At 42.1% G+C, this 19,992-nt stretch overlaps 1 protein-coding gene across 4 annotated transcripts in view; it reads left to right on the forward strand.

The window, feature by feature from the left end:
* Positions 1-19,992, forward strand: part of ERMARD (ER membrane associated RNA degradation) — a 179,984-nt gene that overhangs the window by 43,625 nt on the left and 116,367 nt on the right. For all 4 annotated transcript variants that reach the window (XM_075339637.1, XM_075339636.1, XM_075339638.1 and 1 more), the window contains 3 exons: positions 5,534-5,631; positions 10,479-10,615; positions 17,051-17,165. In XM_075339637.1, the coding sequence (XP_075195752.1) occupies positions 5,534-5,631; positions 10,479-10,615; positions 17,051-17,165 (350 nt within the window). The remainder of the gene's footprint in view (positions 1-5,533; positions 5,632-10,478; positions 10,616-17,050; positions 17,166-19,992) is intronic.

Consider the following 19,992-nt stretch of genomic DNA (forward strand, 5'->3'; position numbering starts at 1 on the left):
AAGATGACTGTCAATCATAATTGGTCTGGGGCTCCATGCAAGATCTCGCCTCGTGGGGTAAAGGGCACTTTTACACACAGCGACATCACTAGCGATGTCATTGGTGAAAGCACCTGTCCCCGTCGGTTGTGCGTCACGGGCAAATCGCTGCCCGTGGCGCACAACATCGCTAAGAATGGTCACACGTACTTACCTGCCTAGCAACGTCGCTGTGGCCGGCGAACCGCCTCCTTTCTAAGGGGGCGGTTCGTGCGGCGTCACAGCGACGTCACTAAGCGGCCGCCCAAGGGAAGCGGAGGGGCGGAGATTAGCGGACGGAACATCCCGCCCACCTCCTTCCTTCCTCATTGCCGGCGGCCGCAGGTATGGTGATGTTCCTCATTCCTGCGGTGTCACACATAGCGATGTGTGCTGCCGCAGGCACGACGAACAACCTGCGTACTGCAACAGCAACAATAATTGGGAATAGAACAACGCGTCAACGATAAGGTAAGTAATTTTGATCATTAACGGTCGTTCGTGTGTTTCACACGCAACGACGTCGCTAACGAGGCCGGATGTGCGTCACGAATTCCGTGACCCCAACGACATCTCGTTTGCAATGTCGTTGCGTGTAAAGTGGCTTTTAGGATGATTCTGAGAAAGGTCAGGAGTTAGCCCAGAACTACACTGGAGGACTGGAATTGACAGCACTATATAAATGAATAAATATTATTATTATTATTATTATCACCTGAAGAGACCCAGGACAACAGTCTCAAATATTAGCATTAGCAAAACACTATTATGTCATGGATTAAAATACTGAATGGCATGGAAGGTCCCCCTGCTCACGCCAGCACAGGTCCAGCCCCTTTTGAGGTTCACCAATGACCATCTGGATGATCCAGAGGAGACATGGTAGGAGGTCATGTGGTCACATGAGACCAAAATAGAACTTTTTGGTATCAACTTTACTCTCCATGTTTGTAACTAAAAGAAGGATGAGCACAACCCCAAGAACACCATCCCAACTGTTAAGTATGGGGGTGGAAACCTGAAACACACAATTAGGGCAACTAAGGAGAGGCTCCATTAAAAGCCTTTCAAGGTCCTGGAGTGGCCTAGCCAGTCCCCAGACCTGAACCTAATAGACAATCGTGGGAGGGAGCTGAAACTCAATGTTGCCCAATGACAATCTTAAAACCTGAAAGATATGTATGGAGGAGTGGGCCAAAATACCTGCTGCAGTGTGTGCAAACTTGGCTAATAACTAAAGGAAACATTTGATCTCCGTAATAGCAAACAAAGGTTTCTGTACAAAATATTAAGTTCTGTTTTACTATTGTATCAAACAGTTATTTCATGCTATAACACACTATAGAGAAAAAGACATGGATCTCACATCCCAAAAAATACAATGATCTAAAGCCGTTAGGCAAAAAATTAAATAGAACATGAGGTTCTTTGTTACCATTCTGATCAGATTGTATTAAGCCCACTGCCACATCACGGCGAACCTCTTGAGTGGGTCCCTAATATAAACCTTATAATGCGGCATTGTGCACTAACCACTGCTGCAGCGACAAAGCACCAGCAGGGCAGGTGACCTGGTGCCTCACAGCGCCCATGCTGCAAGGCGAAGCCCCCGAGGCTCCAGACCCCACCGCCCCACTGACACGAAACCACCACAACAGAGGCCACCACACAGTACCCAATGAGAGGAGCTGTGCACTCACCTCCCACTGGCTCCCATATGTGAACTGGGAGCAAAAAAAGGCTGACCCCTCTTGCAGTCTCCTGCTGATTAAAATCACCTGTGCCTGCTATAAAATGCAAATTAATAATTTAACCCTTTCACTCGCCGGCATTTTTTCCGCCCCTTCTTCCAAGAGCCTTAAATTTTTATTTTTCCATCAATCTTGCCATATGAGGGCTTAGTTTTTGTGGGACGAGTTGTACTTGAATGAATACATTAGTTTGACCATATAGTGTAGTGGAAAATGGGAAAACAATTACAAGTACGGTGACCTTGCAAAAAAAAAGTGCAATTCCACAATTGTTTTTGGGGTCTTTTATTTATCACATTCACTGTATGGTATAAATGACATGTCAGTATGACGCCTCAGGTTAGTATGAGTTCGTAGATACTGAACATACCGTATTTTTCGCTTTATAAGACGCACTTTTGTTCCCCCAAATTTTGGGGGAAAGTAGGGGGTGCGTCTTATAATCCGAATATACAGGGGGGGTGTATATATATATAATATATATATATATATATATATATATATATATATATATAATATATTATACACACTACAGAGTTCAGGGGAGCAACCAAAAACCTATATAGCAATTAAAAAACAGCATAAAAGCAACCTCTACTCAAAATATTATGTTTTGCAAAGTGTGCACAGTACCAACATTCCAACCTGTACTTTGAAAAATGAGATTTTTGGCAAAAAATTGCAATTTTTCGAGCTACCACGCCACGTCACGGCAAATCTCTTGAGGCAGTCCTACACTAAAATATTTTTATTTAAAGTGTGCCAAACGGCCTCACATATGCACAAATAGGACTGCACAGCACGTACCTGGTGCTTTTCAGTCTCGTCTCCATGACTAATTCATGGTTGTGGGCGGGAGAGTTCAGGGGAGGTGGGGAGAGCTCTGGAGCTCTGCTGGGGGCTGGTGATAGCTGGGGGCAGCAGCGTTTGATCTCCTGCTCCCGCTCATATAATATGCACAGCCGCTGTCCATCACCATGGTGCTGAAACCGCATAGCGGTGATGGGCTGGGGCAGTGGCGTATATTATATCTGCCTGCGCCCTCCTTTGATCGCACATGCCCCCCTGTGTTAGATATAGCCCCCATACTGCTGCCCATAGTAAAATAAAACACTCTTTACTTACCCCCTCCAGCGTGTCTCCCTGGTCTCCCTCCTGCTGCTGTGATCATGCACGCAGAGATGATATCACTCTGCCGTGCCGATCACATGACCGGCCGAGAACCAGGAAATGCAGGAGCCGGAGCTCAACCCCAAGGAGGAAGTCACGAGACAGGACAGTGCTAGAGAAGGTAAGGAAAGAGTTTATTTTACTAAAAGCAGCAGCATGGGGGCGATATCTAACACAGGGTGCTGTGTGCCAGCCACAGGGGGCCATGTGCAGCCACAGGGGGGCATGTGCAGCCACAGGAGGCCATGTGCATCCACAGGGGGCCGTGTGCCAGACACAGGGGGCCGTGTGCCAGCCACAGGGGGCCGTGTGCCAGCCACAGGGGGCCATGTGCAGCCACACTGGGCCGTCTGCCAGCCACATAGGGCCATGTGCATCCACAGTGGGCCGTGTGCCAGCCACAGTGGGCCGTGTGCCAGCCACAGGGGGCCATGTGCAGCCACAGGGGGCCTTGTGCATCCACAGTGGGCCATGTGCAGCCACAGTGGGCCGTGTGCCAGCCACAGTGGGCCGTGTGCCAGCCACAGGGGGCCATGTGCATCCACAGGGGGCCTTGTGCAGCCACAGTGGGCCATGTGCAGCCACAGTGGGCCATGTGCAGCCACAGTGAGCCGTGTGCCAGCCATAGAGGACGTGTGCCAGCTATAGAGGATGTGTGCCAGCCATAGGGGACATGTGGCATCACTGGGGGACGTGTGCCAGCACACGGGGGATATATTCAATATAAGGTGGCCATATCCAGATTAAGGGGGCTAATTTTAGGATGGGGGAGCTATGAGGGACATATACCCTATATGATTTGTTAGACGGACACTGGCATTATAAGACGGACCCCATTTATTAAAAAATTCTCTATTCCTTCACCAAATTTGGGGGTGCGTCTTATAATCAGGTGCGTCTTATAAGGTGAAAAATACGGTATATAGGTTTACTTTTATCCAAAGGGTGAAAAGGGGGGAAAAAAAATAAACTACATTAGCAAAAATGAACTAGAGATCCATATCTCAGGAATGAAGAGGTGTAATAAAAGAAAAACACCAAACTCACGACATCAAAGGCATTTACACCAGGTAAAAAAGATTAAATATTTATGGCAAGTGACAGGTTTTCTTCAAATCTCACATCGTTCTGAAGAGGTTTGCTTGCAAGCAGTGAGTGACAACCTTTTATTGTTTACATGCACTGCTAAAACTAAATTTTCCAGCAGCACCATGTTTCTTCTTAATGCTGCAGACCTTTCCATCCCTCTCCTGCGTGCTCCTGACTAGCCTCATCTCTCTGAATTGAGGAATCAGAGCTGTACTGGAAGCCAACTGGCCAATGAATGTAAAATATCTCAGGCATGCAACACAACTCTTCTAAACTGTGCTCAGCTCAATTCCATCCTCCACAGATATTTGGCACACCATCAAACTAATCTATATTTAGAATATACTCTGTTCTTCTGTACACTGAAAGGTCCTGTACACAAGTCTGTCTGAATGTTCTTATCTTCTACTATTTACAGTACATCAAATAACTGAATGTGAGTTTTCATGATTGATTTGTTTGCTGTTTTCCATCAAATCAACAGTCCCTCACTCCAGTCTACCTGCACAACGGAGCTTGTAATTACCGTATTTTTCGGATTATAAGACGCACTTTTCCTCCCAAACATTTGGAAGGGAAATGGGGGGGTGTCTTATAATCCAAATGTAGTTTACCAGGGGATGGTGGAGAGGGGCAAGGGCAATGCTGCGGGCTGTAACAAATTTGGGATACATCTTACAATCCGGTGCGTCTTATAAAACAAAAAATACGGTACTAGACACAATAGAGCTAACTCTAGCTGGAATGGCTGCTGCTAACAGATCAGTGATGTGAAGCTGAAAATGCCCATATGGTAGATGATTTTCTTCAGCCATATGCATCAAGAGAGCGGCAGTTCCATTTAATGTAATTTATTTGTCTGCAACAGGCATCAAAGAAATCTCAGCCCTGCTTTTGCTCATTCTGCAGTGCTATGTTGAACAGGCAGAGCGGAGTACAGGACTTTTCATCACTGCTGGAAATTAGCTAACAGATCAATTATGTAAAAAGTCACATGCAGGTATGTTGATGTAGATGACAAAAGAATATAACTCTATTTTCTCTGTGCAGCTACATTTCCAATTATGATTATGTTTTAAAAAGCTATTTACCTCTATGACTGCTGCTAAATACCAACTTTTTGATTGTTTATTTTTTTCCTGACATATTCTCTTTAATCATAAAAAATATTGTATACCTAGGCAATTTTTTGGTAGTAAAAGGATACTTCAAGATTACTTCATTATAGTAGGATACATATTTTAAAAGGTAAAATGAATATTGCATATTGTAATGTTAACTTGGTCATAGACATGTGATTATATGTAACGCAGCTGTAAACCCTGACCTCCCAATTATAATGCACATCCTGATTTTTGTGTATGTCATAAAAAGTCCCCCAAACCTGTTGTTGCATAAAACCATATTGTGGACAGTAGGGTCTATTAGCAATATTGAATTTTAAAGCTTCATGAAGAAAATATTTATTTATTTAGTCTATTGAAATTCTTCCTTTTACTAACTAGATGGATGTCTTGAGGATTTTCCTTGGCTCTCCGCAGAGTTTGAACCTTCGTAATATCTTGTGGCATGGATTTGTGTCGCCTCATGAAATTCCACCCAAGTAAGTTCAAATACAAGTTCAGGCCTCATTCAGCCATCAGTGTTCATGTACGTGTTCTGTCTGTGGTTTTGCCAGATGCACCAGCCATTTTATCTATGCTGCTATTCAGATGTCTGTGTTTTTTGTGGACTGTGTGTCCGTGCAAAAAATCCCGGAGACATTTCCATTATTTCTTGTAGCACAGATGAAAAGTGCCCAATCAAGTCTATGGGTCTGTGAAAATCACAGAATGCACACAGATGGTATCCGCATGCAATCCATGTACTGGCCATGTACTTACTAACAGGAGAAACTCTGTCATTTAACTCGGATCCAAAACATTGATGACACTCGGATCCAAAACATTGATGACACACAAACCATTTTTTTTGCATATGTGAAAACTCAACTGTATTTCACATTGACCAATTGAACGCAATAGTTAAAGCCTAAATCTAAGTCTGTGTTCATACATTGAAGCTATGTTGTGACCAGCACACAGATCACCATGGTTTAGAAATAATAGTCGCCAAAAGCACTTCCATTTTTAATGACTAAGCGTTCATGCAGCACTAGTTTCTTCACATTCTAATGCGATGTGCCACTTTCAATTAGCTTTTGAAAAATTTGTGCTGTCTTCCCCCTTGAATCCTGAACCTGTGGCTCCTTTTATCTGACCCGGTTTATCCTCTGCTGCAAGCACAGACACACAGAAGGATGTGAGTAATATGACGATTCCGTTAAATCGTGACATGCCGCCACAGTCAGTAGTGACTGTGGCATGTAAAGTTTGACAAAGTGAGGGAGCTCACTGTATCACTCCCATTAGCTTCCCGCAATGCCATCTCAGGGTGTTGATGGATTACTTTGGTAACCGAAGTCTTAACGATAGTCTTTAGGTCTGCTACAGACTAAAGCCTATTAGACTCTGCTTGTTGGTATAAGACCTGTTTTACACATCCGATATTTATGGATCAGACAACCAAAGACTTGATTAAAGCTGAATGGCTAGATAATAAAAATATACTATCTATGTATAGAAAAAACAAAAGTTCAAATCCTCTCAAGAGACTAAAGGCCGCTTTACACGCTACGATATATCTAACGATATGTCGTCGGGGTCATGTCGTTAGTGACGCACATCCGGCCTCGTTTGACATATCGTAGCGTGTAACACAAATGGGTGACTGTGAATGAGCAAAAATACTCTCCTTATCGTTGCTCGTTGACACGTCGCTCATTTTTAAAAAATCGAACGTCCTTCTGTGCTCCGGTTGTTCATCATTCCCGAGGCAGCACACATCGCTCCGTGTGACACCCCAGGAACTATGAACTGCAGCTTACCTGCGTCCCACCGGCAATGCGGAAGGAAGGAGGTGGGCGCGACATCCCGCTCATCTCCGCCCCTCCACTTCTATTGGCTGGCCGCTGTGTGACGTCGCTGTGACGCCAAACGTCCCTCCCCCTTCAGGAAGTGGATGTTCGCCGACCACAGCGACGTCGTTCGGGAGGTAAGTACGTGTGACGGGAGTTACCGAGTTTGTGCGACACGGGCAACAAATTGCCCGTGACGCACAAACGATGGGGGCGGGTGCGATCACACATGCGAACGCATGATAAATTGATACGTGTAAAGCGGCCTTAATACATATTAAATAAAAAGTATAAATATGCCAAAAAAAATCCCAATAATCCAAAAAAAAAAAGGGTTTAGTCTAAGATTGAAAAGACCCAAAAAAGACTCATATCTAATACCATCTCCGCAACAACGTATGCCATGAAAATATTATTATTTATCATGCACAGTCAAGCACCCTTAGCGCAGACCATAAAAATCTACTCTAAATAAATACTGGTCACTTTTAACTTGATGACAGGTCCTCTTTTAAGGGGTATTCCCATCTTCAGGATCCTATTACAATATGTAGTAGGTGTAATAATAATACAGCAAACGCCTCCAATTAGGAATGTAGTATAGTAGTATAGTGCTCCTGATTCATTATGTCCCATACCCCAAGAGCAGAGCATTACAGGACCTTAGGTATCCATGGTTACGACCACTAACAAGTAACTAACTGTGACTATATGCATGGTCATAACCATGAATACATAAGGTCCTGCAATGCTCTGAACATAAGGTAAGCGACATAGTGAATCAGAAGAGCTATACTACATTTCTGATTGGAGGTATTTGCTAATTTTATTATTACTACACCTATTACATATTATTATAGGATCTTGGAGATGGGAATACCCCTAATATTCAACAGTATGAAAAAGAAAAAATCCAGAATTGTTTTTTATACTGTTGTTTTTTGTTTTTCTTTGTACATTCCACTTCAGAAATGTAATAGGAGATGATCAACAGGACGTCTTTTCTATTTCTCCCAATAAAGGCTTAATAAAGTTATGTATTAAAGGGGTGGTTCACCCATATTTTTTATTGTCTAGTTCGATATTATATTGAGAAACAATGTTTCTCTCAAATACCTTGTGTTGGCAATAGTGCCTGTGAGAGGCGCTATTGCAGACTGCTGTTCCCCGTCCAGTGACGTACCCGTCAAATGCTGCACACGTCACATCCATGCAGCCGGCTGCATTCTTCCAGACTGTGAGCTGTGAGCAGTGTTTCACTGCTGTCACAGCCCATCTGCTGCCCCCTCCCTCCTCCCTCACAGCACAGCGCGTCTCCTGCTCCCCCTCTTTCCTCCCTCCTCGCTGAACGCTGCAAGCAAGAGACGCGCTGTGCTGTGAGGGAGGAGGGAGGAGGGAGGGGGAGCAGATGGGCTCAGAATGCAGCCGGCTGCAAGGATGTGACGTGTGCAGCACTTGACGGGTACGTCACTGGATGGGGAACAGCGGTCTGCAATAGCGCCTCTCACAGGCACTATTGCCAACACAAGGTATTTGAGAGAAACATTGTTTCTCGATATAATATCGATCTAGACAATAAAAAATATGGGTGAACCACCCATTTAAGTTGTATGTATCTGAAAGAGTGGCATTGAGAATTACAACTCATTCCACAGAAAACAAGATCTCGTAAAGCTATGTCTACCAAAAAAATGTAAATGTGTCTCCTGCAATGTGATTAGAAATTAGAAAAATGTTCAATAAAAAATATGTAGGGTTAGGTTAAATTAGTCCTGATTTTTCAGGGGTTAACATTGAACGTGCTTTTAGCTGCTAACACTTTGCCAATGTACATTCCCTCATGGTTTTCTGTCACATCATGGGCACAATGTGTGAATGCAGCCTAAACCACCATATGGACAAATGTATTGGGATACCCACATATGACACCTACAGGAGCTTTTATGACACGCATATATGTAGGTATTAATATGAAGGTGACCCTCCTCTTTTGGAGTTAAAATAGCTTATCCTCTTCTTGGAAGACTGCCCATAAAGAGTTTGGAGTGTTCCTGTGGGAATTTTTATTTAGTCATCCAGAGGAGCATTTGAGAGGTTAGGCACTGATATGGAATGCGAGAACCTGGCTAGCTATCTACATTGTTATTAATTCCAAAGGAGTTTGATAGGGTTTAAGGTCCGGGATCTGTGCCGGCCACAACACTTCCATGAAACTCAACCAGCCATGCTTGTATGGATTTTGTTTTGTGCACTGGAAGGAAGGTGATAAAGTAATGCCGGAACAGAAAAGTGTCTTCCACAAGCTGTTCCCACAATGTTTGAAGCATATAAAGTTCTTTGTCTACTAAAACTTTAAGATTTCCCTTCACTAGCGATGTTTTCCTTACAAAAAAACAGTCTACCAAATCTACATGTGGCGCTGTAAACATATGGCAACCTGTCTGGCTACATAGTGAACACTTCCAAAACAGAAGAAGTTCCCTTAGACATCCCCAATTACCAGCTACAGAAGTTAATGCGAAAAATTCCTTCTAAATTCAACCCTTAAATATTTAGGATCGAACATTTAATATCATGTAACTGCCTTTATTGTTAGAAGTTCCCACCAGTCTTTAGACAGATATGAAGCATACTGGCCAAGTGGACTAAACTTCCATTATCTTTTTTTGGCTATTAAAATGTGGATCCTTCCTAAGCTTCTATACCTATTTGAAATATTGTTGATACCTATGCCCCATGAGTGACCTCAAAGTCTTACAAGCCTCTTTTATACACTTCATATGGGCTGAAAAACCACCATAGAATCTCACACTTGGCCTGCTGGCTACTGAGTCAATGAGTGATTTGGTGTCCCCAGATATCATTTACTATTATTGTGCTGCTCATCTAAGGAGGACTTCTATGTGGACAGCTCTTTCTGCATTAGTCATACAATTTGATTAATCCATATATTCCAACTCGTTATTTTAGTTTGGCCCTTATTCTCCTCATCCGACACTTCTTTTAGCCTCTATGTCTTTAGTGAATGCCATAGAGCATATGTTCTAAGACATACCCTGCCTTCTCCAAATTCACCTTTTCTTCCTTATAGCAGTACTATGATAATTTTTATGCACCTTGCTCTTTAGCAATTGGCGACCACAATTCTGTAATTTGACATAGTCTGCCACTTAGTGGTCTAGTTTCTGTAGCTCCTAAGCGCTTACACATTTCAATAGTAGTGCACCGTTAATAATGGAATATTTAGGTGGCATCCTATTACATCACTAGGCTAGAATTCAGTGAGATATTTAGAAAGACACCTTCTTTCACAGATGTTATTAAACTTAAACTACATGGCTAGGCACTTGATTTTATATGCCTAATACAGTGGGCCTAAAAGAAAAGCCTGAATTCAATGATTAAGAGATGTGTCCCAATACTTTTGTGTGTATAGTGTAATAATAATCCATCCAGCTACACATATCTTAATTAAAACATTTCTCTATTCTTAGATATTTCTCTATGATTCTGCTGTTAACTGCTGGTCTGGGGCAGCTGCTGCAGTCTTGGCTTACTGACAATGGGAAGTCTCTAGTACATCGACCTTATATTGTTTTCAGTAATCTGCAAGAAATTACTATTTTTCCAGGTATGTTTGTGAAGCTGCATATATACTATTTCCAATCATTCTCTGATATTTCTGTGAGGTAAAAGTTAAGGCCCCGATTCATCAAGACCAGTGTGAACAGTGCCTCTTAATTGGGTGTATCTGAAAAATGGCGGGCTCCTTGCCACAAATCTTACTTTCTGGAATTAAATAAGCTATTGTGTCACGCTCCAGCTTCACCCATTTGGCAGATCTGGGTGAAACTGGCCTGAAAGAGCTAAAAGTAGCAACATTTTAGCAAAATTACACAGATATCAATTTTACAATTCAGATTTGTGCACACTTGAATTTAGTCAAATTAATTTGATTAATCTATCCTATTATATGTGTATTATGATATTTGTTTATACAAATAAAATCCATAAGGTGCTAATTAACAAAGAAGAACCACACGGTGACAATGTCACCCAAATGCGGGTACCAATTAGACCATTCCATATGCAATATGAAAAAGACTTGGACAAAACTGAGTTTTTTCAATAAGATAACACATTTTATTGAAACAGCATTACAAAGGGGAGATCCAGATGGATCTTCATATACAGTTGAAATCAGAAGTTTCCATACACTATATAAAAAGACACAGCCGCAAGTTTTTCTCACTATTTATTTGAGATAAAATCAGAATAAACCTTTCCCGTTATAGGTCAATTAGGAACCAAAATTATTTATATTTGCCAAATGCCAGAATAATGAGAGAGAGAATATTTTAGTTTCCAAAATGTTTTATTGAACTTAACTACATAAAATATAACATTCACAGCAGAATGATTTCCGATCACAGGGGGATCACAAGTATTAAAGATTATATTCAAATAAGTACAAATGAAACAGAAAAAGAGAAAAGAAAAAAAAAAAAGGGAAAGGGAGGGGGACGATCCTTATCTAGGAAGAACAGCCTGGTAATTGGTATATTTGTACACTGTTTAACATCATAATCTGAGACAAGATATGACATATCATTCAGTAAGCAGAGGCTATTCTGTGCATATAATTACAGAATGTCTTATTAATAACCATGTTCAAATAGGAGGCACAATTTAGAGTTAACAATTAACATCCCATCTACTATCTGTATCTCTCAGGGGGACACATTTAGAGAGCGGCGCAGTAGGGGGTCGGGATGGGAGTCTATCCAACGGGTCCAAACAGCATAAAATAACTCTAAGGTATTATCTAATCTTCTTTTGACTAAAGATAAAGAAAGAATTGATGTCTTCCATTGCGCAGCTATGTGGATTCGTGAAGCCATAGTAATAAAATTTTGTAAATTAAAGGTTTTATTAGTGAGTCCGGATGGTCTGTCTCCAAACAGTAGTACTGCTTGATCAAGCTGGATAATCTCCCCTAAAACATCCTAAAAAGGGATTTATCCTCATGCCAAAATATTTTTACCAAAGTTCACGTCTACCAAATATGCTTTATGTCTCCTGGGGTGTTGCACCCCCTGAAACATCTATCCCTGACAGTAGGATATATTTCATGTAACTTTACCGGGACATAATAAGCTCAATGTCGGACTTTTAACGATGTCTCGGGGAGTGATGTCTGATTACTACCTTTAGATAAAACATCACAGCATCTATTCCATTTGTCAATGAACATTGTGAATCCTGAGATCACTTTCCCATTGCTCCATATACCTTAATTTCTCACCTGCCAAGGGAAGATTCAATATAGAGTATAGTAGTGAGATAATCCCTCAACCAAAAGGGTCAGATAAGCACATTTGTTCAAGTGCAGTGGGTGGAGAGGCATTTCTGCTAGTAGAGGTTGTCTTGGCAAAATGTAGAATCTGATTGATATGCATCATTTCTCTCAATGAAAGGGGTTATGTTTCTGTATAAAATCTTGCCTAGTGATAATAGAGTTAGTAGATGTCCAAAGGTGTTTCATGGTAGTTATCCCTTTAAGTTTCCACCATTGAAAGAAATTTGGGTGTAACCCAGGGGTAAACATCGGGTTATTAAATTATATCAATAGAGGGGAAGGATTGGATTGTATTTTAAACTGAAATCTGAGTTTTTGCCACAATGAAAGAGAGTGAGAAGTATATGGCAAGAGAGTGGCTAAATTAGAAGGTAGCTGATCTATCGACCACATTAACCCTGAGATGGAGTATGGTGCAATGAGGCAATTTTCATTATGTATCCACCTTGGCTTACCAGATGAAGACGAGACTGTAGATGAGAGAGAGAATGTTTTAAGGCATTTTTATTACTTTCTGCAATGTTACAAGTTTACATACACGAAGAGTACAATGCCTTTACACTATAAAGGACAGCCCATATAATGATATGGGCTGTCCTATATTGTCCCATATTGGAAACTTCTGATGGGTTTATTGGCAACATCTGAGTTAATTAGAGACACACTTGTGGATGTATTTTAATGCACACCTGAAACACACTGCTTCTTTGTAAAAACAAAAAAACAAAAAAGTGAGCCGGAGTATGAGATGGTATACATGGAGCTTGTGAGCTCATGTTCACACTGGCCATTAGATAAAGAGAAACCAAGGGAAAAATTGTGAAAACATACCCTGCTGTAACTAAATAAAAGCATAGTGCATATAAACATAGGGTACTTAGTAAACACTGTTTTTGATCAAAAAAAGCATAAAGCTATCCCACCAACGCCAAGGTGTACCCAGTTGGGATAGTACCTACACTCTCTAATATTAAAACCTTACCATGGGTCTAAAATAGGCCTCAATGTGGCTAAGGGCTGAGAGCGACCGGGTCCCAACAGGACACACACAGTCAGGGGGATTCACAGAATGAAATGTCCAGCTCACCAAGAGGGAGGGCCACACCCCATTTGTACTGAATACAAAAAAACTACATAAAAACAAAAAAGTGAGCCGGAGTATGAGATGGTATACATGGAGCTTGTGAGCTCATGTTCACACTGGCCATTAGATAAAGAGAAACCAAGGCAAAAATTGTGAAAACATACCCTGCTGTAACTAAATAAAAGCATAGTGCATATAAACATAGGGTACTTAGTAAACACTGTTTTTGATCAAAAAAAGCATAAAGCTATCCCACCAACGCCAAGGTGTACCCAGTTGGGATAGTACCTACACTCTCTAATATTAAAACCTTACCATGGGTCTAAAATAGGCCTCAATGTGGCTAAGGGCTGAGAGCGACCGGGTCCCAACAGGACACACACAGTCAGGGGGATTCACAGAATGAAATGTCCAGCTCACCAAGAGGGAGGGCCACACCCCATTTGTACTGAATACAAAAAAACTACATAAAAACAAAAAAGTGAGCCGGAGTATGAGATGGTATACATGGAGCTTGTGAGCTCATGTTCACACTTCTTTGTGTAGCATCATGGGAAAGTGAAAAGAAATCAACCAAGATCTCAGGAAGAGAATTGTGGACTTGCACAAGTCTGGTTCATCTTTGGGTACAATTTCCAGAAACATGAAGGTGCCTCATTCATCTGTACAAACAATTATACATAAGTACAAAAAAGATGGGAATGTCCAGCCATCACACTGCTCAGGAAGGAGATGGATTCTGTGTACCAGAGATGAACATGCTTTGGTCAGACATGTGCATAACAAGAACAAAACCAAAAAACCTTGTGAAGATGCTGGTGAGAGCTTGTAAAATTGTATCATTATCCACAGTGAAATGAGTACTGTATCAACATGGGCTGAAATGCCACTCTGCCAGAAAGAAGCCATTACTCCAAAAGAAACATAAAAAAGTCAGATCAATGTTTGCAAATGCACACAGGAACAAAAACCTTAAATTTTTCAGACTTGTCCTGTGGTCTGACGAAATTAAAATTGAACTGTTTAGCCATAATGACCATCGTTCCTTTTGGAGAAAAAAGGGAGAAGCTTTGAAGCCTAAGAACACTATCCCAACTGGGAAACACGATGGTGGCAGCATGTTGTGGGGTTGTTTTGCTGCAGGAGGGACTGGTGCCCTTCACAAAGTAGATGGCATCATGAGGAAAGAAGATTATGTGGCAATACAGAAGCAACAGCTCAAGACATCAACCAGGAATTTAATGCCTGGGTGGAAATGGGTATTCCAAAACGACAATGACCCAAAGCATACTGCCAAACTGGTTACAAAGTGGCTTAAGGATAACAAAGTCAATGTTTTGGAGTGGCCATCATAAAGCCCTGATCTCAATCCTATTGAAAATTTATGGACAAAGCTGAAAAGGTCAGTGCGAGCAAGGTGACCTACAAACATGGCTCAGTTACACCAGTTCTGTCAGGAGGAATGGGCCAAATTCCTAACAACTATTATGAGAAGCTTGTGGAAGGATATCCAAAATGTTTGACCCAAGTCATACAGTTTAATGACAATGGTACCAAATACTAATGAAATGTATGTAAACTTTTGACTTTGCAGAAAGTAATAAAAATGTTTAAACATTTTCTCTCTCTCTCTCATTATTCTAGAATTTGGCAAATATAAATAATTTTGGTTCCTAATTGACCTAAAACAGGAAAGGTTTATTCTGGTTTCATGTCTGATGATAAAAACATGCAGATTTGTCTTTATAGATAGTGGATGGAAACTTCTGGTTTCAACTGTATGAGGGAGTCAGAGTCAGAGTTTGAGTTAGTGTCGGAATCAGGGAAATTGAGGTGTTGGAGTTGGAAGTTTGGCTTACTGACTCCACAGCCCTGGTTATGAGCACAGATTACACCAAAGTTGAACATGCAGTGCAACAAAACAGCCTGTACGAGCCAAACTGGGCAAAAGTTGTGATGAAACCAAATAGCAAAAACTATTTTTACCCCAATTACATACATAATTGAACTTGTCAGCAGGTTGTTGCTATGTAATCTGAGGGCAGCATGAGGTAGCTGCGCAAACACTGATTTAAGGGGTGTGTCACTTATTAGGCTGTGGGCGGTTTCAATAAAATGAATGTTTTATTACTAGCTGATTAACACTGTTAGACTAGGTGCCCACGTGCCTCTTAAGGTACCGTCACTCTAAGCGACGCTCCAGCGATCCCACCAGCAACATGACCTGGCAGGGATCGCTGGAGCGTCGCTACACGGGTTGCTGGTGAGCTGTCAAACAGGCAGATCTCACCAGCAACCAGTGACCAGCCCCCAGCCAGCAGCGACACGTGGAAGCGATGCTGCGCTTGGTAACCAACCCGATATTTACCTTGGTTACCAGCGCACACCGCTTAGCACTTGCTCCCTGCACTCCTAGCGGGTTAATTACCTGATGTGTAGTCTGGCTATGTGTGTAGGGAGCAGGGAACCGGCACTGGCAGCGTGAGAGCGGCGGACGCTGGTAACGAAGATAAATATCGGGTAACCAAGGAAAGGGCTTCTTGGTTACCCGATATTTACCTTGGTTACCAGCGTTCGCAGAAGCCGACTCCCTGCTCACTGCACATTCAGTTGTTGCTCTGTCGCTGTCACACACAGCGGTGTGTGCTTCACAGCAGGAGAGCAACAACTAAAAAATGGTCCAGGACATTCAGCAACAACCAGCGACCTCACAGCAGGGGCCAGGTTGTTGCTGGATGTCACACACAGCAACATCGCTAGCAACATCGCTGTTGCGTCACAAAAGTCGTGCCTCAGCAGCGATGTTGCTAGCGATGTTGCTTAGTGAGACGTGGCCTTTAGTCCAACCAGATCACCAGCACTGATTAGCAGCTTATTGTCAATTTACAATGTATACAGAAATCTGCTAATCAGGGGTGTGGGCGGAGTTGGCTCTCTGATCTCTGCCACATCTAAAAACTCTGATTTTGTCACAACTAATGCACTCAATTAGTAAGTGATACATTGTTGGATTCAGAGTCTCTTTTCCTACATTTTGCTGCTCTCAGATGAGGTAGCAGAAACATACTGACAGATTCCCTTTAACATTAAAAAAATGTGGACAACATATTAACTGCCAAATTAATTAGGCCTGATCGTTCTGTTATTGATTTCAATGAGACTGGAAACACTCCTATGAGTTTCTTGTTCCTGATAACATCACACAGTTGGATATTAATGCTGCATATGTCCCTTTGTACCTCATACTATGGCGCAAGCACCACCATATGTGCATTCTGTGATCCTTTTCTACTACTTTTGTAAAACTTTATTATCTCTATAACCAGCATATTAAAGCATAAATTACCAAGGCAAAAGTTCAGTTCTACACTCAAGTAATTTGTGGTGCATGTGTCCAGAAAATGGCATCCAAAACAAATCCTCAGTAGAATAGACCGGCACCTCATTCTTCAAATGGATAATAGTAACATTATTGTAATGCCATCATATATCATGACGCATTTTGGATCAACAACAGTCTTATTCACATATGCTAAAGAAAATATACCATAACGGATAGAACCAACAGATGTCTTTTTCTTTTAGGGATCTACAGTAGGTAAATGTTTGCTTTCTTTTATCAGATCTAAATGAAAAACTACTTTCCTTTACTGAACGTTTAATAGAAAAATCTGCGTTTGTTTTGGGTAACATGGTGCCATTCTGGATGGAAGCAATCAACGCATTCAGAGAAGACAGGTAAAATGCTCTATGCTCAGGCATAATGTAACCTTTGCGTTTAAATCTCATAATTATGTTTCATATATATATATTTATATTTAGTAATGCCAGATCATTTGTGGTTGCATTTCTAGCAGTCCTATGGATTCTAGGGTAACTATGATGAGCTGTATGGTGCTAGAGCCTCCACTGCATATTGCACAACTCCTTATCATGGCAGTCCTTGTGTTGAACAAGTCTATTAGAGATGAGCGGATCCATTGAAGTTAAGGTTTGGCGGGTTCAGCCGAACTTTAGATAAGGCCTCAGTTCCATGTGTATAGATTCCGTTGCAAGAGCATCAGATGCAATATGCTACTGACATTCATCTCCAGCTCTGCTGCTAGAGTGAGCCAATGGTCATGCGTCTGTGATGCGATCTTGCGATCGGATCACAGGTGTGGAGAAGAGGGAGAAATGAATCTCTCCATCTCCTCCGCTGCCTGTCTGTACATATAGCATTGCAGTGAGATGTCATCCAAGTGCAGTCCAATGTTTAACATGCACCCATAGACGTGTATGGGTGTATGTGAAGCGAGACTCGCTGACAAACGCAGCATGCTGCAATTCCTTCATCATGCTGGTATTGCATGAGAAATAAATAGCAGATGGACACTACCCCATAGTTTTACACTGGTATGAGTGCAATCCAATGTTTTAACGAATTGCACTCGTTCGTGTAAAATGAAAGTGGAACCAAGGCCTAAAATTCAGTTAAAGGGTTATTCCCATCTCCAAGATCATAATATTACTAAACATTTTCAAGATACATTTTCACCTTCCAATTGGCTAATTTATTAATCCCTTCATGACCAGTGATGTACTGGTGCGTCATCGGTCGTGTCACCGTAATCACCGCCGGCTCACTGCAGCCGACATGAACAGCAGACATGTGGGGCTATAGGGCGCAGGTGGATTTCAGATCCACCCGCGCCTGTTTGCCACTTAGATCGCGCTGTCAAAATATGACAGTGCGATTTAAATGGCTGAGGTGGGGTTCACGCTTTTCCCCACCGCCGTCGGAGGCCCCGTTACGTGATCACGGGGAGCTGATGGTTGTCATGGTAGCTCGAGGTCATGTGATGTCTCCTGATGCGACCATGACGTACTTCCTATAAGAGCCGACAGAGCAACGGCTATTAAAGGAACAGTGCATTTTTGCTGATCAGAGCAGTGCAGCTCTGATCAGCAGAAATGCACAAGCGCTTAGACAGTGGATCCATAAAGTCCCCTAAGAGGACTAGTAAAACAAAAAAATGTTAAAAAAAAAAAAAAGTTTTTAAAAATATGAAAAACTCTAAAACTTCAAATCACTCCCCATTTGCCCCACTGAAAATACAGTAAAACCGTTAAAAAAATATGAACATATTTGGTATCACCGTGTTCAGAAATGCACATCTATCAAAATATAAAATCAATTAATCTGATTGGTACATGGCGTGGCGAGACAAAAAATTTCAGACTCCAAAATTACGTTTTTGGTTGCTGCAAATGCAATAACAGGTGATCAAAACATAGAATCCACACAAAAGTAGTATAATTTAAAATGTCAGCTCAAGATGCAAAAAATAAGCCATCACTGAGCTCCAGATACAGAAATTGAGAACGCTACGGGTCTCAGAAAATGGCGCCAAAAGCGCAATTCTTTTTTTGGCCAAACTTCTGAATTTTTTTTATCCCTTTAGATAAAAGTAAAAGTGTAAATGTTTGGTGTCTATGATGCTACTCAAATAGCTTAATACCAATACAAGAGAACCATGAGATATTTTCACTCAATATATAACAATTTTATTCAAAATTTACTCAGAACAGTAATCTTAAAACAGTAATGATCCCAATTCAACATAAACTAACTGTTGTGCCAGTGACTGTATCATAAAGATAAGATTAAGATTAAGATTTTATATGTTCATCAATTCATATTTGTAGGCTAGCTGCATTAGACCATAAATCACATGTAATAATCCTTTCCAACCACAGGAGGGCGACAATCCTCCATGTATGCCACACATACTATTCTGAATAAGGTGCTAATCCTTAAAGGGAACCAAACATCAGGATTTTCGTGTATAAGCTGCAGCCAGTGCAGTGCTGGCACTATCATGCACAGTGTGTACATACCATCAGGGGGCAGCTCGGGTGTTTAGGCAGTGAAATACAACTTTATAAAGTTTGAATTTTCGTGCACTTTTTGATTGACGTGTGCACCTCTCTGTTAATGTCCGGGCGTGTTATGCAGGAGTTCCCCGCCCCCCCACCAGCCTGTTCCTCCCTCTCTCCTGATGTCCGGGCGTGTTATGCACGTGTTCCCCGCCCCCCCGCGCCGCCTGTTCCTCCCTCCCTCCCTCTGGCTGTATGTAAATATCTAATCTTCAGAAACATGGCGCCGGAGTGGGCCTCTGCGCATAGCGCTTATCTCCGGCGCCATGTTTCTGAAGCCCCCGCATTACACAACTTGGTGACTGAGAGGGCGGCGCATGCGCCCTCGTTTCTTCACAGCCCGTTGTGACCGCGGGAGCGCGCGCGATTAGAACAGGACAGAACAACTGACCGGAGGACGCGATCAGCTGCTGCTCCTGTATCGTGCTGCCCCAGGACACCAGGCCAACACACCAGCCGCGAAGGACAACGGGACGCCACAGGAAAATGCCACCAGCAGGATTCATCTCACTGTCCTGCAGGTATGTTTGAAGGAGGAGGAGGAAGAGGATGATAATGATGATGGAGTAGGATAATGAGGAGGAGGAGGATAATAATGATGATGGAGGATGATGATGATGGAGGAGGAGGAGGATAATGAAGGAGG

The sequence above is a fragment of the Anomaloglossus baeobatrachus genome, chromosome 3 (assembly GCF_048569485.1).
Source record: "Anomaloglossus baeobatrachus isolate aAnoBae1 chromosome 3, aAnoBae1.hap1, whole genome shotgun sequence".
In the NCBI taxonomy this organism is placed as follows: Eukaryota; Metazoa; Chordata; class Amphibia; order Anura; family Aromobatidae; genus Anomaloglossus; species Anomaloglossus baeobatrachus.